The sequence below is a fragment of the Ailuropoda melanoleuca genome, chromosome 4 (assembly GCF_002007445.2).
Source record: "Ailuropoda melanoleuca isolate Jingjing chromosome 4, ASM200744v2, whole genome shotgun sequence".
In the NCBI taxonomy this organism is placed as follows: Eukaryota; Metazoa; Chordata; class Mammalia; order Carnivora; family Ursidae; genus Ailuropoda; species Ailuropoda melanoleuca.
Window position 1 is genome coordinate 87,412,480 of NC_048221.1, and position 25,072 is coordinate 87,437,551.

General features: G+C 38.6%; 1 protein-coding gene across 4 annotated transcripts; it reads left to right on the forward strand.

Annotated features, from left to right (window-relative positions):
- The first annotated feature begins 103 nt into the window (after positions 1–103).
- On the forward strand, positions 104–22,732 carry UGP2 (UDP-glucose pyrophosphorylase 2). Of its 4 annotated transcripts, none has more exons than XR_004624931.1 (4): positions 104–371; positions 17,243–17,370; positions 18,165–18,272; positions 18,867–18,891. XR_004624931.1 is itself a non-coding variant. In XM_034659218.1 (4 exons), exons 1-4 carry the CDS (start codon positions 1,324–1,326, stop codon positions 18,912–18,914), a joined length of 303 nt encoding a protein of 100 aa, XP_034515109.1. In that variant the 5' UTR covers positions 477–1,323; the 3' UTR covers positions 18,915–20,408. The 4 variants fall into 4 exon arrangements, 3 of the variants coding, with proteins under 3 accessions (XP_034515109.1, XP_034515110.1, XP_034515111.1); XM_034659218.1 differs by lacking the exon at positions 104–371 and adding an exon at positions 477–1,342 and having other exon boundaries at positions 18,867–20,408; XM_034659219.1 differs by lacking the exons at positions 104–371; positions 18,867–18,891 and adding exons at positions 481–1,342; positions 22,682–22,732.
- The last annotated feature ends 2,340 nt before the right edge of the window (positions 22,733–25,072 follow it).

Here is a 25,072-nt window from a genome sequence, read left to right on the forward strand (position 1 = left end):
GCCCGCCCCCTGCCACCTCCGTGCGTTTCATTGGTCAGGCCCTGCGTCCGCCTCGGCTCCTGACTGGTAGTTCTTCCTGTCCGTAGGAACCGCGGGTACATTTCCGCATTGAGGGGGGCTGCTCCCAATGGAGGGGGAGGGGAGGTGTTTGGGAGAAAGTGGGGGCTTGGGGTGTCAGAAGCCGGCAGCCAGGTGGGCGCAGAGGGTCAGCAGCTGGGCTGTGACCGCTGGCGAGGAGTTCAGGTTGTGCATGTGTGAGGGGAGAGGGAGAGAGAAGGGTGCCTCAGAGGTGACATTCCCTCAGCCTGCGAGCCTTCTTCCCGGGGCGCCATAAACGCCCCCAATTTCCCAGCTGTTAAAAGAAGCGGAAGGTGGGTCTTGGTGGAGGTTTGGAGAGAGGCGGGGACGGGCTTCCCGCGACCCCTTAGGAGGGTGTGTTTCCCCCTGGGAGATGTGTAAAGCTCCTCTCCGCGACCCGCTGTTATGCCCGGGAGGCCGAATTTGGGGTTCGGGGCTCTCCCTCACTCCTGTCCCCCGGGCTCGGGGCAGCTTGCGGGTTCTCCCCTCGCGGATGGACCCTTAGTGTTTGCTGAGGGGGAGGGGCGGTGTGGCCTTCGGTTCCTCCCGAGAACAAGCCCGTTGCAGGATTTCTCCAGTCGCTGATGGAAGGGGGTGAGGTGACGGCCCGCTGGCGGGTGCGCGGAACTGTTGCCGCCTCCTAGTCCCAGGGTGTTTACGGGCTAGTAAAAATGGTTGCGTTGCTTCTTTTTGCCGGCCTCACCCGCCACTCGGACCCTGCTTGGGCGCTGGCAGCTGTTGACTAGGGTTTCCCGGGGAACTGGCCGGAGACTGGACGGCAGCGAGGGGGAGGGGATCAGGGGGTGCGGCCGGCCAGTGTCTGCTGCCGTCCAGCCCAGGAGGGCGTGGGGACCCGGGGGGCGGTGAAATAGCCGTTGTAGATCCTCCTCTTTCATTGATGAAATTTAAGTTCGTGTGTTTTTACCTTTTCCGGGAGTCTCCAGTTGGCCCTGGTTTGTGTCAGGAGCGCAGTGTAGACAGGAGTTCCAAGCCGTCTCAGTCACACTAAGTTCCTGTCTTCTTGGAAGTGGAGGAGGTTTTCCTGTTTGTTTGTTTTGGGGTTTTTTTTTTTTTTTGAGGCAGTTTTAATCGCTTTGAATAAATACTCTCTGAAGTGACTAAACATAGGAAGGGGAGAGGGAACACGTCGGTTAAAGCAGGGGAGGAAGAGAGAGACCTGCCCTATAGCGTGGCTCCTCTAGAAATTAATATATATACATCAGAGTATTTTAATAAATCCCTAAAATGTCGAGATATGTACAAGGTAAGACACCCGTCTTTTTGTCTCCCGTATTGCTTCTGTCGGGAGGTGGGTGGTTTGGAAGTGGAAATGTTCATTTAAGATACTGTTTGCGAAACCCTTTTCCTTAGATTGACATTTGAGCTGCTTTGAGCTGCTGGGTTGGCATTTCGGATACGTATAATTTATACCCCTGTGTTCTGCCGAGTTTAGTTCTGCCTCCCTGAAATCAGGTTAGTAGCACTCTGGCGCGCTAGGATAGTAGCTGTAAATAATGATAAAACAGGATTTTACGTGCTAATTAACTCCAGTTGTCTTTTACTGGTGGAGTCAGGGTAACCATGTGCGCGTGAACGGGAAGGGGAACTGGGAGGGCTGAGGGAAGGTAGGTGGGTTTTACCAGGACTGTTGGGGAAGCTTTCGGGTTCTCTGCTTCTACTCCGTTTGTGTGTGCGTGGTTGGAGTCTCAGATTCAGTTATTGCGAAACCGGTAGTAGCTTGTAGAAGCTGGAGGTCATTTCAGCAAGAGAAATGACTTTGCTGCATTGCTGTTTATTTTTTTCTTCTTTGAAATCTGAAAGGATTATTAAGGTTTTTTTGAAACTTGAAAATTGCCCTCTAAATTTTACGTGTCTATTAAAAAAGGGTTAGCGAATGCCTCTGAACTGAGTTAAGCATTAACATTGCTTGTATGTCTGTGTGTGTTGGTGTACACATTGAAATTGGTGTACCTTAAACCTGTTACTCACTAGTTTTAGCATAGGATTTGCCTTCTGGTATGCGAGTAAACCCTTCTCTTGCAGACCTCAGAGTGTAAAAGCTTCAGTTATCTTGAGCACATAAATAGTGAAAGTTCACAACCACTTAATGTGACTCAACAGATGTACTTAAAAAAATGGTCAGTTAGGGCCATTATTTGACTCTAGGAATAAAAATGCCCTAATAAGTTTTATATCATTTTATTAACTCTTCTTTGAGTTTTGTATAATAGATTAAGAGTATTTGACTGCCTGTCTTATTATGGAAACAGATGGGACACTTATGCCTGCCTCCTTTAGTACCACGCTCAGAAATGTCAGTTGTCGGTAGACTTTCAAATTCATGTTATAACTTATATGTGGTGAGAGAGGTTTTTTTATTGAACAAATGTCTTAAGAATGGAAAAGCGAGGTAACTGTTAATTTTCTGATTTTGTAACAGCAACAACAAAATTACCAGAAAGCTGCTTTTGCCAAGAATATGTGAAGGAAAAGTGAATAAGTCACTTCTCTTTAAAAGTTAAAAATATTACACTTCAGGTATTCCTTGTAGTTATGCATTAGAATAGCTTGCATAGGTGGTGTGGGTTGATTGATTTCACAGCCTTTGCTGTTAATGACTGTCTTCAGGAGATTCAAAATCCAAGTGGTAATACCTAAGAGTTGCTATGCATATTCCTTTCCCTTGCCATCTGCTTTTTTTTAAAAAAAATAAGCTTTTTATCTTGGAATACTTTTAGATTTATAGAAAAGTTCCACATTTGTCAAAACTAAGAAATTATCATAGGTATGTTACTATTAACTGCAGAGTTATTCAGGCTACTGTTCCATGATTGAATCCAACATTGCATTTAGTTGCTATCCACTTTTACTTTAAATGGTAGTTTTCCTTTTAAATTAGCAGTTTTGCACAAAAAGATGATACCCCTCCCCTCCAAATTTAACAAGATTATGTTCCTGTTTGTCATTGTTTAAATTTTGTACTTCAGGTGTAAACCCTCTATGCTTAATTAACTCTGCTGCTGTTACAAGTGATAAACCTAATTGGCTAATGATTCAGCTGTCTCCACAAATCAGTTTTCAAGTCTAAGTTTTGGGATTTTTGTCTTGGAATTTTTTTTGTACCAGATCAAATTGTTTAGTCTTTGCTGTGTCATTTACTGATATTTTTACATATTGACACTTAGCTCGTGCCATAAAAGAAAGATTGAACAAATAGTAGGCCTCTGTTTCCACATGTTGTTTCATTTTAGCTTCACAAACCCCTAAGAGGTAGATTTTTATCATGACCTTACAGCTGAGGAAATTTAAGTATCTTGTCCAAAGTTCACAGCTGGTAAGCATTGACATTCATATATAAATGTGTCTAAAACCCTTGTTATTTCTAATACCTTTTGTGGCTTCTGACATTAAAAACTTATCCAAATGTCTTGTTTCTCCGACTAGACTGTCAATTCCCTGTGGGCAAAGATAGTATTATATCTCTGGGGGAAATACCGTGTCTTGAATGGTGGATGCTCCAAAAGAACTTGTCACAGATGACAAGTGAGAAACTCAGCATTTTTCATGTATTTTTTAGTAGGTTAGCCTACATTTTTATTTTCAGTTGTGGTTTTTTTATAACACCACTTAGATTACATAAATGTTATAAAGATAGAAGGGTTTGGCTTTAGGTTTGAATCCTGCTAACGGGTGATCTTAGATGCATAATTTTTCTGAACCTCAGTTTCTGCTTATATAAATATTGGGTACTAATACTTTGCCACAGGGTTATTGAGAAGTTGAAATGAGATGAATTATATGAATGTCCTAGTCACATATTAGATGGCCAGTGAGTTTTGCTTTTCTTTCTTAAAGTGATGGTGGCCATACAGATAGCATTGCCACTGTAAGTGTAACCACATGTTGTCAACAGAAGTAAATAGAAACAAAGCAGGTATGACAGTTCTTTATTTTCCTATTCTAAGTTTGGTGTTTAGTGCCCCCAGGACTTCGGAGTTGATATGTTTAAAAAAAAAAAAGCGCAGGGGTAGGAGGAGGGAAGCTTGAATGGTGATGTGAATACATAGTTGGTGACAGTTTTTGTTTCAGTCCAAGTCAACAAAACAGTTTGTGAGTGCTTACAATGTGCAATACACTGTATTGAGATTTCATGGGTATCCCTTATAGTGGGCACTTGAAACTCAGCACATCTAGGTATTATTATACCTGTGTGTTGTGTGCATGTTTTTGAATGCCTGGAGAAGATTTGGGGTTGCTATACTTTGCTTGAATCTCTTCTCCCAAAGCTAGGTAATGTGCTTTGTAGGAAACCTGGGCATCTCCATTCTCGAGCACTGGGACCAGTTAAGTCATTAGGTAGAAATGTTCAATTAATAAAAATGCTTAGTGTTGATAGGCAGGAGCACTGTCAGTATATATTCCTTGGCCAAAAGAAAATTTAGTTTTCTTTGGGCATCTCCCAAGTCTGTGTTCCTCAGGCACTTAAATAGCTTTCTTATAGGAAGACTCTTCTTTCCTGGATCTAGGATATAATTCCCTAGCTGTTGTATTCTGCCCTCAGGTCACCTTCTGCCTGCACCTGTGAAATTACTTGCCATTTGCTAGTTTTCTCCACTCCAGAGGTTGTTGCAGGGCCCCCAATTATTCTAAATACATGTGAGTACTAGCTGAGTGAGAAGGGACTCCCTGTCACAGTTGCAGGTACTAAGGGTCTTCAGCTGATGTGACTTTTTGCCAGGTTTGTTGATGGGTGCCATTTGGGATTTTGCTTTTTAAAAGTTCTGAGAGCTATGGGATAATCTCTCTCCACATGACTTGAAATTTATAAATGGTGCAGGAAATATTGTCATCTAGCCAGCTAAGACTATGTTATGTGCTTATACTGTAATATTAGAGTAACTTTTCTTTAACTGTTTTTAATAGGCCATTATCTATCTAAATTATATAAAAATGTCCCTTAATAGTCTTAAATTGAGGTACTTTCTTATATTTCAGGGGAAGAATTTGAGTATCTCTGTGTCACTTAAAAATATTTGAGGCCCATCAACTTTCCCATTTGTTGGAATTCTCTTTTTATGACTTTGTGTGTGTGTGTGAGATGCCTACTTGGTAGATGGCAGTTAGCCAAGGAGGATTAGCTGAGCTAATTTTAACTGGAGGGGTCTCAGATGAATATAGGGATGAGATGCATTTTGGGGCCTGGTTGTGGAGGTTGGGCCTTGGCCTGCTTCTTCTCAAATCCTCAAACTAAATTTAGCTTATTACTGATTATTTAGATGACTAGGATGCTTTTAGCCCAGGGGGATTGTGAATGGATTTCAAACAGTAATAGAGGGGGCAAAGCAATGATTAAGGCACACTCTTCAGTTTTTAAAGATACGGTGAAGGATTCATTATGTTGTTGGAGGGGGACTTAGTTAAATGAAACAGAATAGTTGAGCTGATGAAAACTTTGTTTTCACCATGGACTTTGTAATCTCTGTGGTTAAATTGCCTTTGTTCTTGATAACTGGGTATTTCTCGTAGTAAGATGGATGATTTTCATTTGGAAAGCCTACTGAGAAAAGAAATTGATAGGGAACATTAGAGAAATAAGAAATCTTAACTGGTATACTTCTTGAAAGTGCCATTTTAATATTCTGAAGATAAATTGAAAAATTACGAGGAAACTACTCTAAAATGTTAAGTTTGAACGGTAGGTGTTTTCTTGTGATATTGCTACACAGAGACCTTTCTCTGTGTATGTGTGTTATTTTTTCTTCATAGAAAATTGTAATTTTATGAACTGTAGTAACTTTAAAATAATGAGATACTTAATTTGTGTAAAGAACATTAGTTGGCCTAATAATGAAAATGCTCTAGGTAAAAGAATATACCGTGGTTTTCTGTTTTCTACCATATTGTATTTGGTACTTTTATGCGTCAGTGCGGGTATTAGGAGTTCTCAGACAGCCAGATATCCATTATTGAAAGGTTAATATAAATACATACTTGAAAGTCAAACTAGCTCTGGTTTATCTGTAAAAAAATGAATAAGAGTTGACTGTACTAAGTTTCCATATGTGATTTCTCTTGATATCCAGAATTTATTCCAATGGAGGAAACCCCAGCATTATTCGAATAAAATTTGGGGGAGATCCTCTGAGGGTTTGGGATCTAGTGAATGAGGAAGTATGATTAACTTTACCACCATTTTGATTGCTTGAAATCTCTTCAGAAGCTTGACTTTTTCTAAAGACTTGTGTCCTTTTGACACAGCCTATGTTTTCTTTTCTAAACTCTCATATTTTGAACTTGGTATAATAGTGTTTGCATTTTGAACATCTTCGTCTTGGGTGATTTGATAGATTGTTCCAGGCACAATGACAATTAATTGAAGCCATATGTCTTAGGCCTCTGAAATTCTTTCACCAGGCATGCATTTTTCTATTAATAACTTTTAAATTCTTTGAAAGTTGGCTTGCCAAGCTATCAAAAGAAAATTAAACTTTTTGTGTTTGATAGGGCTTAAGTGTGAGAAAGGGGATAATACTCCATTTGAAAGCTGTTTCCCAGTTATTGGTGATGCAGACATCTCATTTAGTTTGTTGCAAAGTAATTGTTTAGGGCTCAATTTCTGCCTCTGCCAAAAGTCCCATTGTTTATTTTTCTCGGGTATTGCCAGATGAAATCGATTGTGCCCCCAAACCATTTTGACAATTAAGGATTGTTTTTGAGAACCAAGGAGAAATTGGCTATGTTGTCTTAGTTAACTTACATAAACAGCAAAATCTTTTGTTTTCCAGAACATTTCTAGATATTTGTTAATTTTTCCTATGCAAATCAAGAGAGTTCCCTGTTTCTCTGTGATTTCACTTGTATCTTTAAAAAAAGAATTATTCTTTGTATTCATGTACATGAAATAGTCATATTATGCTTAGTCTACTTTTTAATAGTCACCAAAGTGTGAAAAATACTATTCTAGGGGATAGTCTCTTTAACAATAACTCCATTGCTCCTTGGCCACAAAGGCCTGTAGACAAGTTGTTTGGAGTTTGCTTTCCTCTGGTTGCTGCCCTGGCAAAGGCTGATGTGATGTTTCATTTATGTTTAAACCCTGCCTAGAATTTTAAAACTTCCAGAGAGTGCAGGAAAATGGAAAATGCACTGTTTTAGGTTCACGTATGCCAGTGATAAAAATGCTTAGCCTTGGTAATAAAATATTTAGAGAGTGCATAAAAACTTTCTTCGATTTTTCATTGTCCAGAAAACAAACAGTATAGAGGGGAAAGGTAAAGAGCATAAAAGGATGCTTATTCTGGTATGTAGTTTTAACCTCACCTGATAATCTCACATTATAGACATAGTTGGGTTTTTGCATGTTTTCATTCAGGCATACTCCTGGAGGTGACAAATCATGTAACCAAGAAAGGGGAGACCTTCCTTCAGGAAAGAGAAGCAGGGCACCAGGGTTTGGATTCCATCTTGGCACTGCTGCTGTGTCCTTAGGCAAGTCAGCATCTCTGGGGCCCTGTTTCATCTCAAAGATAAGAGATTAGGACTCACTGACCTTTAAGCTTTTCCAAGCTTAGAAGTTTTATCTAAATGGACATGTGTCAAATTACAGGGCAAGCCTGCCAAATAATTTTTTGTGCTTGATGATGATGAGTTTATGTTGTATCTCTTTTTCTTCCTCTCAACAAATGAGTGTTCTAGGTCCCTTGGCATGCCTTCCTATATCTGTTAAACTTAATGCAAGGTAATATTATTTGATCAGTTGACACATCTCTTCTGAAAGTTCTGTTTTCCAGAAGTGATATTTTCTTTTTTTCCCCTTAAGATTTTAAGAGCTACTCTGTTATATGAGAGCAGAGTTCATCTTAATTATTAATGAGAAATCTGGTTTATCTGTAAATTCTGTTAAAAACAGTTAAGTTAGCAAAAATCTTGATTAGCAAGTAGCTCTGCATATTTAGTGCTGAAACAGTTCTGAGAAAACTAGGACCTTTTATCTTTATCAGAAAGCGTTTATTAAGCATTCATATGTATGTAAAACTGAGTCATTTAAAAATCTATGTAAATGTAGGGGTGCCTGGGTGGCTCAGTGGGTTAAGGGACTGATTTGGTTTGGCTCAGGTCATGAGCTCAGGGTCCCGAGATCCTGAGATCTGAGCCTTGCTTCAGGCTCCGTGCTCAGTGGGGAGTCTGTTTGAGATTCTCTCTCTCCCTTGCCTCCCCCCCATCGTGCTTTCTCTCTCTAAAAACAAATTAAAAAAAAATCTATGTAAATGTAAATAGTCAAACTATCGTTTGCAGGCCAAAATAATCAACATTGACTTTAGTACTAAAAGATCATATAAAATCAACCAATTGATTTTTCTTGTTATTGAATGACCTGGACTATATTCTTCCTAAATTAAGCTTAATCTAAATATACAAATTGCACAGTTTTATTTAATCTTTAAAGTTAGTGAAAACATTATGCTAACTTTTATATAAGATAATAAAAATTGAAAAAAAAATTAGAGATCATTTTGTCTAGATTGGCTATCAGTTTGAAATTTCTTTGACAACATACCTGATAATTGACTGATAACTTAGCTTCTTCTTAAGAAGCTTTGGGGACTTCAAGTACTCAAGACACAGTCCATATTTTGCTTAGCCTTGCTTCCCCATGACCGTAAATCCTGCCTCTTGAATACTTTCTGTTTGGCCTTATCAGACCCTACCTTCACTAGACTCGACTCTACCTTCTAAATGTATTTCTGCCACATAGCAGTATCTTAATAGGCTCTTACTCATTTATTTAATAAACATTACTTGAATATTTACTATGTTTCAAGCTCTGTGTTAGGCAGTGGGAATATAGCCTGAGCAAAATAGACATGATATATTCCTACAGAGATTATAACTTGTTGGGAAATACAGACATTGAATAAGCTTTAAAAAGCATGGTGTTACAAAGGAGAGGTAGAAGAATCTACCACGTGAGCATGTAGTGGGCAACCATGCATAGTTTAGAAAGATATCCAGGAGATTACATTTAAACTGAATTCTGACAAATGATATATATAGTGGCTGCTCAAGCCGCTAATATGAAAATATGTCTTGATCTCTTATTTACATATTATCAGGTGTCTGCACTGTGTCAGGTGCTGAGGTAGGTGTTGGAAGAAAATTTTTCATGGCCAGTGCCTTTGAAGTGTTGCAGACAGACATCTAAGCAAAGAGTTAAACTTTAGGGGCTGTTTGATATAGTACTGAGGTCTATACTATATATAGGTTTGATATAGTATGTATATAGTATATATAGGTTTGATATAGTATAGAGTGATTAAAACCTTCACATTAAAGGAGTTGTGATAGAAGGGAAGGACTCTTTGCATGTTCAGAAACTACCACCGGGAACACAGAACACCACCCCCAAAATAGTAGAATTGCAGAGTTTGAGCCTTTGGGGGCTGAGGTATTAGGGAGGTTTCCTGGAGGCTCGGATGATCTCTCATGATTTTGGAATTCATGCCGGGCCACTAATTTCAAATTTTTTCCTCCTCATTTCTGCCTACCCTGCTCTAAATATGTTGAATGACACTTGAGATGTGTGTTTTGGAACAATCTTATAATAATTAGGATGCTTTTAATTTCATGGAACAGAAAAGTACAAACACAGTTGGCTTAAAAAACGAGGGACTTACATCACATGAATCTTGAGTGGGATGTTCCGGAGTTGGCTAATTGAGTATGAAGATTGCATCAGTCTTTCCTTCCTTCTCCTCTGCTTTCTTAAGCCTATCTTTCTCATTCTTAGGTTAGCTTCCCTTAAGGTCCCTAATGGCAGAAGTAACTAGAAGTGAGAGGTGGGCACATATGTCCAGGAGTGGAAAAGATACTATTTCTTTCCATGTGTCTCTTTTTTCAGTGAGGAGCACCTTTCTCCTAAGTCCTTTGGCAGACTATACCCTTGTGGCTCACTGGCCAGAATCATATTATGTTTCATGCTTAAACCAGTCTCTGGGAAGGCTTTAGACCAATCTGGGCCTGGTGCCATCTCTAAAGCACATGGCCTTGGGGCAGACAATAGGTGACAGAAGAGCATTGTGTAGGGAGAAGAATGATGCACATGGCTGCTACAAATGGGTTAAGATAAGTGGAGTATACTTTATATCTGAGCTACTCAAAGCAATGCAGGTAGCATTCACTTATTAGAAATGCTTATTCTCCCCACACCAGACCTACCCCCAGAGTCAGAATCCTCGTAGCTTGCCCAGGAATCTATGTTTTAACAAGCCCTCCAGGGGATTTGTGTGCACATTAAAGTTTTAGAAGCACTATTGAGATATCACAAATGAACTAAAATTGCAAACTTTAGGCATTCTGCTTTAGCACTTTCATTAACTTTGGCTACTCAAAAAGTTATTTCTTTTTTTTTTTTTTAAAGATTTTATTTATTTATGTGACAGAGAGACAGCCAGTGAGAGAGGGAACACAAGCAGGAGGAGTGGGAGAGAAAGAAGCAGGCTCCCAGCAGAGGAGCCCAATGTGGGACTTGATCCCGGAACGCTGGGATCACGCCCTGAGCCGAAGGCAGATGCTTAACGACTGCGCTACCCAGGCGCCCCTCAAAAAGTTATTTCAACTTGGCTTTTAAGACAGGTCTGGCTAAGGAATTTGTATTTGTTTCTCATCAAATGCAAATCCCATCAATGAAGAAAGAAGTGATATGATTGGGGTTGCAGCTTAGGGAGACCAATCCATTCTGCTTGGTATCACCAGATTAGAGTGACATATGGACAGACTGGTTAGAAAGCTGTTGTCATCATGACCAGGAGAGTGAAAATGAGAGGGAAATTAAAGTAGCAGCAGTGGGAATGAAAAGCAATGAATGGAATTGTGGCAATTGAAGTATATAGTATTGGATTGATGTTATGTGAGGGGAAAGAAGAGAAGAGTCAACTGTGTTGAGGTTTATAGGTCACGTAGCACTGACTAGGAGAATGTTCATATCATGAGGAGCAGGGAAGCGTATTTGGTTTAGATGATTTGGAGATGTTGAGTTTGAGGTACTCAACCTGAGTATCCAGGTGGAAAAAGTCTAGAAGGCTGTAGGGAATGTGAGTCTGGAGCTCAGGAAAAAAGATCAGGATGCGAGGCACATATTTGGGAGTTATCAGTAATGAGGCTGGTAAGGGAATAATTGAGGGGAAAAGTGGTCTGGACACGGAATCTTAGGAAACTCAGGGAGTAGGAGAAGAAAGAGCCAGTTTTGGAAATTGAGGCCTGGTCACAGAGGTAAGAAAAGATGTAGAGTAATGTTGGGTAATGGAATTCGAAGAAGAAAAGTTTTTCTAGGAGGAATATTCACAAATAACCGAGTTTAAGAACTGCAGTGAGAACCCGAAAGAGGATGGTTAGCTTTAATTGGTCTTAAATCTAGTCAGAATATGTCCTCAACTTTATCCATGGATATTTCCAGTTACCAGTACATTCTTAGAGTTTTAAACTTACAGTAGTCCCCCCTTATCCTCTGTTTTCACTTACCTCACTGAGGTCTGATGATCCTCCTCCTGACATACTCAGAAGGTCAATACAGGCGTACCCCAGAGATATTTCAGGTTTCGTTCTGGACCACAGCAATAAAGCAAATACTGCAGTAAAGGGAGAGTCAAATGAGGTGGGGTTTTTTGTTTGTTTGTTTCCTGCTACATTTAAAAATTACGTTTATACTACACTGTAGTCTATTAAGTGTGCGATAGCATTATGTCTAAAAAATATACATACCTTAATTAAAAACATTTTATTGCTAAAAAATGCTAACCATCACCTGCACTTTCAGTGAGTCATAATCACTCGTCACAGAACACCATAACAAAGATAACAATGATGAAAAAGTTTGAAATACTATGAGTATACCAAAATGTGACACGGAGACACAAGTGGGCAGTTGCCATTGGAAAAATGGTGCTTATAGACTTGCTCAATGCAGGGTTACCACAGACCTTCAGTTTGTTTAAAAAAAAAAAAAAGGCAATATTTGCAAAGTGCAAGAAAAGCAAAGTGCAATAAGACGAGGTATGCCTGCAATAGCCTAATGCTGTGTCACAATGCCTGCCCCGTTTACCTCACTTCATCTCCTCTTGTAGGCGTTTTATCTTCTCACAAAGTCACGAGAAGGCTGAGTACAGTACAATATTTTGAGACCACATTCATATATTATTATGGTACATTACAACTATCCTATTTTATTGTTAATCTCTTAGTATGCCTAATTTATACATTAAACTTTATCATAGCTATGTATATATAGGAAAAAACATAGTATATATGGGGTTCAGTACTATCTGCGGTTTCAGGCCATCTGGTGGGAGTCTTGGAACACATTCCCTACGGATGAGTAGGGACTCTATCATACTTGGCTCACAGGTCATTTCCTAGGTTAAGATTAAGTGAGCTCTCCAATACTCTGACTTTGGTTTCCTCTCAGTGTGGTTTCCAAGGAAGGTTGGGACTGATAGATCTAATGAGTGGTTTATGGGGAGGTGGCCTGGGGAGAGCTCCAAACCTCTTTGTTGCTCTTGGTATTCTTTCTATAATCTTTCCATGGCCTGTGCATTGTGAAGCTAGCTTTCTCCTTTAGAATGTGAAATTGTTTTGTTTGTGCCAGTATCAGGATGTCAGGGAAGGATATTATGTATACCTCTTAGTTTATGAAACGGATGAAATGAAATACCTGAATTAAATGAAAACAATCACTTGTTAGATTGAGTGTCTCCTACCTCTTGATTCTATTGCTTTCCTCTTCCTTTTTTTTCTTTTTGGCTCCAGTTGGATAGGGGAAAGTCCACGATGTTGAAATTTTAGTTCTTGTGAACAAGGAAGAATTAGGAAATCGAGGTGGCAGAAAAACTTCTAAAAAAAAAAAAAGTTACTGCTTTTTCTATCCCAAATTAAGTTATAATTAAGTCAAATGGACAATTCTAGTAAGCCCATGTGGAAGGGAGGTTCCTGTCTGTTCCATTGGGTATAAGAAGATTCTGATAGAAATGCTTTTGGAGTGTTATTTTTGGATTTTGTGCCAAGGATTAAAGAGTCAGACTAGGAGGAAAAAATGAGCAAGATATTTCCATTTCACTGTGGTGGGATGGCACTCAGAATAAATTGGCTTTGCTTCTGAGCTCCAGCATTTGCTGGTTCTATGACCTGGGATAACTCATTTACCTCTTTCAGCCTCAATTTCCTCATCTGTAAAATGTTGAGGGTAGATAAAATGCTCCCTCTCATCTCTAAAAATGTTTTGAGTTATGACTAAGGAAATGAAAGAAAATTTTTTTAAATTTCGCAGCTGTTCTTTTATTTTTCAATTTTATTTTTATTTTTCTGAGAGAGAGAATGTGTGTGCACACACAAGTAAGGATTGGGAGAGGCCAGCAGAGTGAGAGGTAGAGAGAGAATCCTAAGCAGACTCCATGCACAGCACAGAGCCTGACATGGGGCTTGGTCTCACAAGCCTGAGATTATGACCTGAGCCGAAACCAAGAGTTGGTTGCTTAACTGACTAAGCCACCCAGGCACCCCAGTAATGAAATGTTTGATTCCTAATCCACTCTCTGTCCAAAGTCGAGGATGAGCAATTCTCTATTGCTAGGAAGTGAGAAGGGATAAAACATTTTGGGAGGTTAGGAATATTGCATTACTCAGGGGCTTCCTTAATTGAACTTCCATTAGAAACACAACTTCCCTTGCCAGAAGTGTAACCTGAGAATGTTGAGTCCAAGAAAGCTTTTAAGGTCTGTACTTCTTTTCCTACCAGATATTCCAGACCTTTATTAGAAAATTCAGGATGAGGGGCGCCTGGGTGGCTCAGCAGTTAAGCGTCTGCCTTTGGCTCAGGGTGTGATCCCGGCGTTGTGGGATCGAGCCCCACATCAGGCTCCTCCGCTATGAGCCTTCTTCTTCCTCTCCCACTCCCCCTGCTTGTGTTCCCTCTCTCACTGGCTGTCTCTGTCTCTGTCGAATAAATAAATAAAATCTTTAAAAAAAAATTCAGGATGGATAAAGAGGTCACTGCTAAGGGAAATGGTTTCTAGCTCTGTGCCTCCCAAATGTGTCAGGTATTTAAGATAGACATCCTTCTTGATTAAGCATAAGTTCTTATTCTTGCATATGCTTTAATCCTTAAAAGCCCTTTTTTATTCTTTAGCCCCTAAAATCAAACAAACAAAAAAACTCCCACAAAACTTCATAATAACACTGTGCAGAGGAAAGGGAAGCAAACGGCAGTGCAATAGGGTGGAAGAGGTGATAGGCTCTTTATAACGTTCTTTGTTTTATTAGCTGTTCATATCTGTAGAGTGGCTGGAAGGAATACAAATCGTTCTGTGTTTGCATTTGGTGCTATATCAAAGAAATGGGAGGAATAAAGGTTAGGAATATTTGTTACAACTTGAGTTTGAGTTTGAATCTGTGTCTGGTTTTTGTTGTTGTTGTTGTTTTTTTTTTTTAATCCCTATTCTAAGGTTGAAGCTCTTGCAGCTGGCAAATACCACATGTAGCATTACATGTGTCTTTCAACCAGCCAGCCTTATCTTGGCTTGATAGAGAGGATTGTGAGATGGGTTTTGTGTGTTTTGACCTTAAATCATGTAGAATGATAGGCAGTTGTTCTGCAGAGGAAGTCTCTAAAGCTTGGTGGGTTTTTTGTTTGATTTTTGGTTTTGTTTTTGTTTTTTTACTGTTCTCATACAGCTACTACAGTTATCTTTAAACTTTGCAGTTACATTTATTGTTACCTCATCTTGGCATTTGTCCAGAATATAAATTATTTCCAACACTAATTTTTAGGAATGTGACTGGGAATGCTGGCTTTCAGGATCTAAACTTCATCAACAGAGCAGCAAGTCTGTAGATGTCTTTGAGTCCAACAAAAACTTTTTTAAAAATCATTATAAAGTTCTTGATCTATTTTAATCCATCTGTGACACAGAATCAAAAAATTCATGTGTTCCTTAATTTAGAGGTTTTATATTTAGTAGAGTTTTCTTCTAAATTTTTTTTTTTAAAGATTTTATTTATTTATTTGACAGAGATAGAGAGACAGCCAGCGAGAGAGGGAACACAAGCAGGGAGTGGGAGAGGAAGAAGCAGGCTCATAGCAGAGGAGCCTGATGTGGGGCTCGATCCCACAACGCCAGGATCACGCCCTGAGCCGAAGGCAGATGCTTAACAGCTGTGCCACCCAGGCGCACCTCTTCTAAATTATTTCTTAAATATGGGAGTTGGCTTAGAGATTGGGGGAGAGATATCCCAGGTATACATGGGGCAGCAGGGGGGGGGTACTTAAACCTTGACAAATTTTAAATTGCAATTAAGTCAGCCAAGGGATGAACCTGTATAGTTGATGTCACATTAACTCTAGTTTAAAATGTTCTGCAGGAGTTTTTTAGTTACCTATCCTAGTTATGCAGCTGCGCTTATCCACTGTCATGAATTTTTACACATGATAATCCACTACTAACTAGTGGAAACATACATTTAGGTTGTTTATGGAACACACAGGTGTGTTTCTTAGCTCAAAGAAGTTATTTATGGACCACTGTTTGGGTCACTTAAAAGTTTTACTGGAGTCCATAAACTTAGTTGTGTTGTGGTTTATGCCTATAAAAAGAGCAGTTAGAAAATGGCTATTTTAGGATTAGATTGTGTGCTCTCACCAAATTTCCTTTTTTTTCCTCCTGGATTTCAGTATGACATAAAATGGATTTAAAAAGGTTTTTGAAGAGTGATGTTAAGTATCTCATTTGTTAACATATTTAGGTATTTGGGAGAAGGAGAAGCTGTCCACATCAAATAAATTGCTTTGAGAGTTACATAATGTACTAATTTCTGCTCTCACAAGTATCTTAAAAATATTATGTTGGCTTTAACTTAAAAATAAATGTTTTCTTCTGCCCAGATAACAAAAGAACTTATGGTGGGGGCTCCTGGTTAGGTTAGTCAGTTAAGCGTGGGACTCTTGATTTTGGCTCAGGTCATGATCTCAGCCTCCTGGTATTGAGCCCCAAGTTGGGCTTCTTGATCAGCACAGTGTCTTCTTGAGATTCTCCCTCTCCCTCCCCCTCTGCCCCTCCCCCTGCTCTTGCCTCTAAAATAAATAAATCTTTAAAAAAATTTATGGTATGTGGGAGGGAGTATTTTTAGTTTTATTGAAATATGATTGTGCTAAATTAGTTTGAGTTAGGTATTGAAGAAAAAGGGTAAGGTGAATAATAGTCTGATTATCCCTTATTTTGTAAGTAGTAGACAAGATAATTACTATCTAGATAGCTAAGCATGTAAAACAACCTGTGTTGACATTTTTCTCCCAAGGTACTTAGGCCTGGGATGTTTTCTTTTTTCTATATCTTTCTATTTTTATTTGTTTTCATCTATCAGGCATTTCTGTCACCTTTAGTGAGATCCATCTGTCACAGAGATGCCCAGCTATGCCAAAAGCCCTGATAAGTCTTGTCTAACAAAGATAAGCTTGAAAAGTCTTGGCTGAAATTGAGGACAAGAAGAGGGGAAGCAGCCCTGTGTCCTTTTAAGTGAAAATTTTGATGCCAGAGACATAGAGGCACCTGGGAATTGCCAGTATCTCTCAAGGGGTTATTCTTTAGTAAGGGATGTGAAACTGGAGTGGCTTCCTTTCTAAAATAGAAAGAATTCCTAAATTTTTTCATCTGGCCCGGAGGGGATGGGGTTTTTTGCTTCTGTGATGTTGCTAAGCCCCTTCAGTTCTCTTATCAGGTGGTAGTTCCATAAGGGCATGTTCTGTAAAATATACCCTTATTAACATCATTCCAGTTGTTCTCATTTTTCTCCAGCTTTGATGGCTAAGAGGGAAACATTAGTAGAGCTGGAACTTATGCACAAGTAAAGATTAATCCTTTTATTCCCACATGCGCCTTCTCCCCAGAAGTGTTTATTAGTGTTTTGGAAATACTAGAAATGCATATAGGTATACCAGATTTGAGGCCATATGGTTATATAGTCCTAATTAGTTGACACTACTGAAATCCTTCGAGAGGATGATGGGACCATAGGATTGAGCCCTTTTCAGTTGCTGGTGCACTAGAAATAAATCAGTTATAGCTTACCAGCTGTGTGAATTGCTGTCTGATTTTCCTGTTGGTGGTTTTATGTTTTTAAGATCTTAGCAAAGCCATGTCTCAAGATGGCGCGTCTCAGTTTCAAGAAGTCATTCGACAAGAACTAGAATTATCTGTGAAGAAGGAACTAGAAAAAATACTTACCACAGCACCATCACATGAGTTTGAGGTAAGGATTCTACAACGTTTTTTGCTTCCATCCATCGACATACTGAATTGCTATTGCTGCTATTGATCATCCAGCCTGAAATAAGCACAAAATATAAGAGCAATAAAAAAAATTAGGATTGTTTAACAATTAAGGATTTTCAGCATTTGCCCATTGTTAAACCATTGTCTGTCCTTTTTTAATTCTAGGAAGTTTCTAAAGTCTAAAAGAATCAGAACAAAATTGTATTTGTTCCGTGTTCTAATATCACTGGGTAGAAAAATGGATACCAGTATTCAGTTAGAATTGTGAGAAGTTTATCAACCATATATCCTGCTGCATGCCTTTTTCCAGAGAGCCAGTTCTAATAGAATCATGCTACTTTGTCAGCTATCATAGAGGTTTCTCAGCGTAGACAGGTATTTTTACTTTTCTGCTTATAAATCAATAGATCATCCTTTTCATTTTCAAATTTCAGTTTGTACTTAATGTTTTGAGTTTAGCTGTGTCTTGTTCCTTTTTCTTTAGATAAAGATTAATTTTCATTAAAAGTGGTAGAGAAAGATATTGGTGAATAAATGTAGAGATCCAATTGAAATTCCTATGGACCTAAATTCCCATCTACATGATACTGGTGGGAGATTTGGAGGATTATTTGGTTGTATTTCTTTAAGTGTGGGTCCAGTCTCTGCTCTACTTTATGTTTTAATAGTACAAGAATTTCATTGAAAGGTGTTTTAAATGTATAATATGTATCTACATTTATTAAATAGTAAGCATTCTGCTAGTTGTAATAAGAACTTCTGTTTTCATAGCACACTAAAAAAGACCTTGATGGATTTCGGAAGCTATTTCATAGATTTCTGCAAGAAAAGGGGCCTTCTGTAGATTGGGGAAAAATCCAGAGACCTCCAGAAGATTTGGTAAGTTTTAGATAAAATGTAGGAAAATTTAAGGTAATTTAAAACCTGGGTTTAAATTTGGGGGTGAGGTACTGTGGATAAGAAGCATCACTTGAGACATAGACAGGAATTGTTTTGCATTCTCTTCCTTCATGCCAAAACTACAGAGGTAGCCTACTGGTTTCCCTTCTGTTAGGCCCATCTTTTCAGTCCTGCAGAGGACTTATGAAAGTCTAATCTCCCTATAACACTACCTTATAACTTTTTTTTCCTTTTTTTCTTTTTTTTTTTTTTTTTAAGATTTTATTTATTTATTTGACAGAGACACAGCCAGTGAGAGAGGGAACACAAGCAGGGGGAGTGGGAGAGGAAGAAGCAGGTTCCCAGCAGAGCAGGGATTCCGATGCGGGGCTTGATCCCAGGACCCTGGGATCACGCCCTGAGCCGAAGGCGGACGCTTAATGACTAAGCCACCCAAGCGCCCCTCATAACTTTTTTTTTTTCCTTAGAGATTTTATTTGAGAGAGAGAGAGAGTGTGCTCAAGACAGGGGAGGGGCAGAGGGAGAAGCAGACTCCCTGCTGAGCAGGGAGCCTGATGCAAGGTTCAATCCCAGGACCCTGAGATCATGACCAGAGCCAAAGGCAGATGCTTAACTGACTGAGCCACCCAGGAGCCCCATCACTACCTCATAACATAACATCCCTGGATATGAGGTAATTCTTTTGCAAAGTACCAAACACACAGTAAGAGCTTTATTTATGTTCTTTTCTTCCTTCCTTCTCCCAAACCATCTGATTTCTCATAGCCTTTAGTGTCTTATACAGATGCTAAGTCACCTACCTAAAGCTCTCCTCATGCTTTCAAACCATCTTTATAGCTATATTTTCCCTGCCTGCTTTTCACACGTTGTATTTCCCTGCTTCTAGACCTCTGTGTATGTCATTTCCTTGGAATACTTTGGTCTCTTCACCTATCAAAATCCTGCTCATTCTTTGAGGCTCAGTCCAAATGCCTCCACCTCTGTCATCGACCTCTAGCCTAAAGCTGTTCTCAAGAAGTGTAGTACAGTAGTATTAGAGGTACAAATCCTAGTTTTACTATTTATGAGTTTTATGTAAAATGAGAATAATACCAAGTGACTTAGGTACTTTACAGGGTTGCCATGAGGCTTTATTAAAAGGTATATGTGGAAACATGTTAAACCATGAAGCATTTTTCAGATACTAGTGGTTATTTTGACCATCATGTGGCATTTAGCTGGCTTGAGTAATAGTTGATTGTATGCATGTGTTGTCTTCTTGCTAGACCTTGAAGCCAGGAACCCTGTGTCCTGAGCAAATATTTGCTGAATGGATGATCTAAATGCAGTTACTGTCTACTGAATAGGTTTTGTTAACATATTGACTTTTCTTCCCTTTCCCATTTGACGTCTGCTGCTTTGTAGCACTTTTCGTTGCAGGTAGAAGAGATTTGGTAGAGTGGAGCAATTGTATGTAGATAGTTTATCTCTTAAATGTCTACAGTCTTAGGTAATCTAATATTGGTTTTAAAACAATGCTGTTTAGAGCAGGGGTGTGGCAGAGTACTGCCTGAAGGCTACTCCACTGACTGTGTAAAGTTTTATTGGAACATAACTCCACACATTAATTCATATACCATTTATGATGGCTTAAGCTAATGGAGTCCCTCATATTTTCTCCTGAGGAAATCTTAAATACAGTTCCTGGTTAGGAGTACTTTTATTTCCAGTATGTGGACAGTGCTTTTCAGTTTTTAAACTTGTTAAAATTATGAATTACATGCTTTTTGTTAAAAAAAAAAAAAGAAGAAGAAGAAAAGAAGCTAAAAAAAAAAAAAATCCCACCTAAGCATTCACCTGGAGGAGTCTCTCATTTTTTATGTTGAAGTTAAAATTCTTCTTGCCTATAATGTTTGCAATTACGGTGTGTGTGTGTGTAATGTCCACTGTTTTGGTCTTTGATTTGTTGGCCTTAGTGAATGAAATATGATTTATTTTTCTGATTTTAAGTATAGAATGAATCTCCTGAAAAAGAGTAATAAGAGAATTCTTCTGGATAGTATATAGTTTTAAAAAAGGAACTATTTGTAAATTGTCAGATTTTTAAAAATGTTTGTGAATTGGCCTAAAATTATAGCAAAACTTTAGGCAAGTGTATTTCTCTTCTCTTAAATAACTATAATTTTTTGCCTAGGAATTTATTCCTCATTGAAGTAACTTCATTTTTCTAATTAATGATGAACCTGAGTGTAAAGGTATGGTTAATTCTTGCTTGCATATCTGGACTTTTTTGGTTATTTCCTACATAAACGTAACCGTTTGATGCCTACCTTGAAGGACGGCACACAAATTTGTTACTTTCAGTATATTTTAAGGTACAAGATTCTGTTTTGCCAGTGAGAAATCTACCTTTGCGTATTTTGAGAGAAGATTGTGATATAAAGAAGGGTTTCTTGGAATAGGGATTGTAGGGTGGGGAAGGAAGGAAGGGAGGGATCAGAACCACCTAGCGATTTTTCCAGGTTCTGACAAACACTTTCAAGAGACTTTGTGCCTGTAGTGAGCCATAGTTACTGATAGGAATGCAGAATTGATAAATGCAGAAAAAGAATAAGTAAAATCTTTTCTCTGTTTATAAAAGTGTAAGTCTTCCATTAAAAATTTTGAAACCTGGGTTTTAAGCATCTTTAAAAAAATACGTTTATAATCCCATATGTCCTTAGTGTTGAAGGTTTCAGAGTTCAGAGGCAAAAGAAAAATTTCTCTTTTATGTCCTGAGCTTCTTAAGCCACAGATGTTACACTCTGTATGTTAACAACTTTTGCAAATAGTCTGAGAATACAGATCATGGGACAGTGTTGTTCACCTTGCTTCCTTACATTCCTCCAGCTCCCTTTCTCCTTATCCCCTTCCCTACAGATTATCAGTCTCTTGTCATAGAGATTATACAGAGATCAGTTTTCCTCTCAAAGCATAACTTTCTTTAGTACAGGCGGTTTTTTTTTTTTTTTAGATTCTATTTATTTATTTATTTGAGACAGAGCGCACAGAGGAGAGTGAGAGTAAGAAGCAGACTCCCCGTTGAGCTCCCTGCTCATGGAAGCTGGATCCCATGACCCTGAGATCATGAGCTGAGCCAAAGGCAAACACTTAACCAACTAAGCCACCCAGGTGCCCCTGTACACATAGGTTTTTGTTTTTTAAATGTAGATGATACTTTAGCCTCCTAACTTAAAAGAAATTATTGTGGGATAATAGTTACTTAGAGTAATATTTCACATGTCAGCCTTCCATCAAAGCTGTGCTCATAAACACTGTCATAATAGAGTATCTCTGTTTTTATATAGGAGTTGGCGACTACCAGTTGGCCATCTTGTTTTATAAATAAAGTTTTATTGGAACACAGCCTACAGCTACTGTCCTGTGACAATGGCAGAGTTGAATAGTTGTAATTGAGACCACGTGGCCTACATAACCTTAACATATTTCCTTCCTGGCCCTTTGTGGAAAAATTTTGCTGACCCCATTTTAGTATACTTATTTTCAGAAGTTCTTCAGTAGTTTTCTTTACTTCTTTGGCCTCCAGAAAACTGACCTTAAGTGCCATTTTCAGTTCAGATGATTAATTTTTAGATAAAAATATTTTTTATAAATACTAGAGTGAATGATATGCTTATAGATAGGCATTGAAATTTTACGTTGTCACATTTTACTCACTCTTGCCTACTGTGTTGAATACTTCGTTTTAGCTCTGTTGGTAAGCATATACATGTGTTGTTGTTTTTTTAATTTTTTTGTTTCAGGTATACAATATAGTGATTCCCGACAATTTTATACATTATGCTGTGTTCACCACAAGTGTAGCTACCATCTGTCCCCATACAGTACTATTATAATACCATTGCTTATACTCACTCTGCTGTACCTTTTATTCCTATAACTTGCGCATTGTTTAACAGGAAGCCTGTATCTCCCACTTCCCTACCCCCACTTTGCCCACCCCTGCCCCTTTTGCAACCATGAGTTTGTTCTGCATGTGTTTTTTTGAAAAGCCTATTGAGTCCATGGGCACCTGGCTGGCTCAATTGGTAGAGCATCTGACTCTTGATCTTAGGGTCATGAGTTCAGGCCCCACAATGGGCATGGAGCCTACTTAAAAAAAAAAATGAGTCCATATTTTATTGAATTATGGCTAAGAAAAAACTCAATTTATGGAGTTATGGTATAATGCTTTGCTCTAATTTTGTGAATATTAACTATATAAATGTTATAATCAAGTTATATCTTGATATTTAGCTATATAAACAAAAAAGTTTTATAAAAATGTATTAAGATAAATGTTTTGGATTAGAGCAAGGAAGGACCCATGAGCATGTACAGCTTCATTTGACCATTTCATTGTTTTCTAGAGAGGCTGTGATTATCTTGTTCCTGACCAAACTTAATGTTTGAGTTTATATGTTGGATGGAGAGGGATGGGAACTAGATAAACAAGGAGGTGCAGAGCCTGCCTAAGAAGGTACTGTGGCCAACAGTTTCTTTTGAACTTGAACTAAAGCCTGTTAACATCTCTGGCAGTGATCTCTGGTGATAATAAGGTGCATTCTCATTTATGTAAAAAATGTTCTGTAAAGAAGATTTTTTTCATTTAGATAGGAGCACAGGGTCCCTGGTTGACTTGTCATTGTTCTTTTTTTAAAGCCCCCAAAAGGGTGAGGATTTATTTGTAAATGGTGAAGAGTTATATAGGGTCAACTCTTTTTTTTTTTTTAATGCAGAGAATTGGCATGAAGAATATCACCTAATGTGATTTTAGCTTCAACAATTTTTTTGTTGTGCTCCATAAAATAATTGAGAGCTTTTCTTAGTCTATTAGTATAAAACATTAAAATGTGTATGTTTAAATGGTAAGTCATTCTGAGAAAGTTAGTGTATGTGTGCAGAATAAAAATTTTTTGACGATGAATCACAGTATATTGTACAGCTCATGTTTGCACATCTTTTTTGAAAGGCTTATTAGAGGCAGTGTCTGAGGATTTGACATGATGTGACACAGGATGGTTTGCTTTGAGCATCCCTTGTTGGGTGAAAATTTTCCAACTGCAGTCGGCTAATGGTATAGCCATTAGAGACTTGTTTTGTGTGTGGACAAAGAAAAATAAGATCTTGAATGTAAAAGTTCACCACCAAAAGCAAATAGTGACATTTAAGGAAATGGCCCTGAGGTTATGGCTGGATACGAAGGAACCTCATCTTTTCCTTGATAATAAAGTTTTAAACTGGTACTATATGGAATTACTAATCTAAGCAAATATATTTATACTAATTTAGCAAATATTGCTAAAGCTCTAATTCCATACCTTTTGATTCCATGACAAAATCGATAGTATTTAATTTTCCCCAGGACTACCTTCTTTCACATGCCTTTATTTCTGGAAGGGAATGTGACAAAGAAGACTGATCTTGGGCCTGTGATTTTTTTCTTTATAAGATTTTATTTATTTATTTGACAGACACAGCGAGAGAGGGAACACAAGCAGGGGGAGTGGGAGAGGAAGAAGCAGGCTCCCAGCAGAGGAGCCCGATGTGGGCCTCGATCCCAGGACTCCGGGATCACGCCCTGAGCTGAAGGCAGACGTTTAACGACTGAGCCACCCAGGCGCCCCTGGGCCCCTGATTTTTAATTCCATTTTGGTTACTTATTTATTTCACTACAGAAATAGTAATGGTAAATATGTGACCATTTTAATGTCAGTTCCATGATTAGCTTTGAGAGACTCCAGGTAGTTGTGTTGGACCAGGGTCTCTAATGACTACCCTTCTGTCTAGAACAGAGGACAATCTAGTCCCACAATATTGAGTTCCTTGGGAAAATCATAGCATGGATATAGATGGTAGTACCACTCCGTGAACATGCTATTGCCCCCTGCCCAACCCCTACTTACAGAGATTATTTTTGGACCTTGGATCATGTTTTTCAAGACCTAATACAGAAATTTTATTTATTATAATCTCCAAGTTTATTTTATATGTAGGCATTTTATGTCTTATGATCAGATGAAAAAAAATATATCTGTGAGGTTCTCCTATCTCACATCTTCAACTGTGGTACAACTGAGGGAATTTACATTTATTTACTGTACAATAGCCCTGAACCTATGAGATTGGTTTTGGGAGAATTTTTATATAAAACAAGATGGATGGACCAAGCCTACCTATAATCCTTTCTGCCCTGTAATTCCTTGGGGATATTTTACAATTCAAATCCATGTTGACCCTTGAACAAGATGGGTTTGAACTATGTGGGTCCAGTTATGCATGAGTTTTTTACAATATTGTAAATGTATTTTCTCTTCCTTATGATTTTCTTTTCTCTAGCTTACTTTCTTAAAAGAATACAGTATATAATACATATACAAAATATATGTTGATCTATTTTATTGGTAAGGCTTCCAGTTAAGAGTAGGCTATTAGGGGTGCCTGGGTGGCACAGCGGTTAAGCGTCTGCCTTCGGCTCAGGGTGTGATCCCGGCGTTATGGGATCGAGCCCCACATCAGGCTCCTCCACTAGGAGCCTGCTTCTTCCTCTCCCACTCCCCCTGCTTGTGTTCCCTCTCTCGCTGCCTGTCTCTGTCTCTGTCAAATAAATAAAATCTTAAAAAAAAAAAAAAAAAGAGTTGGCTATTAGTAGTTAACTTTTGGGGTAATCAGAAGTTAATACACAGATTTTTTTTTTTAAAGATTTTATTTATTTATTCGACAGAGATAGAGACAGCCAGCGAGAGAGGGAACACAAGCAG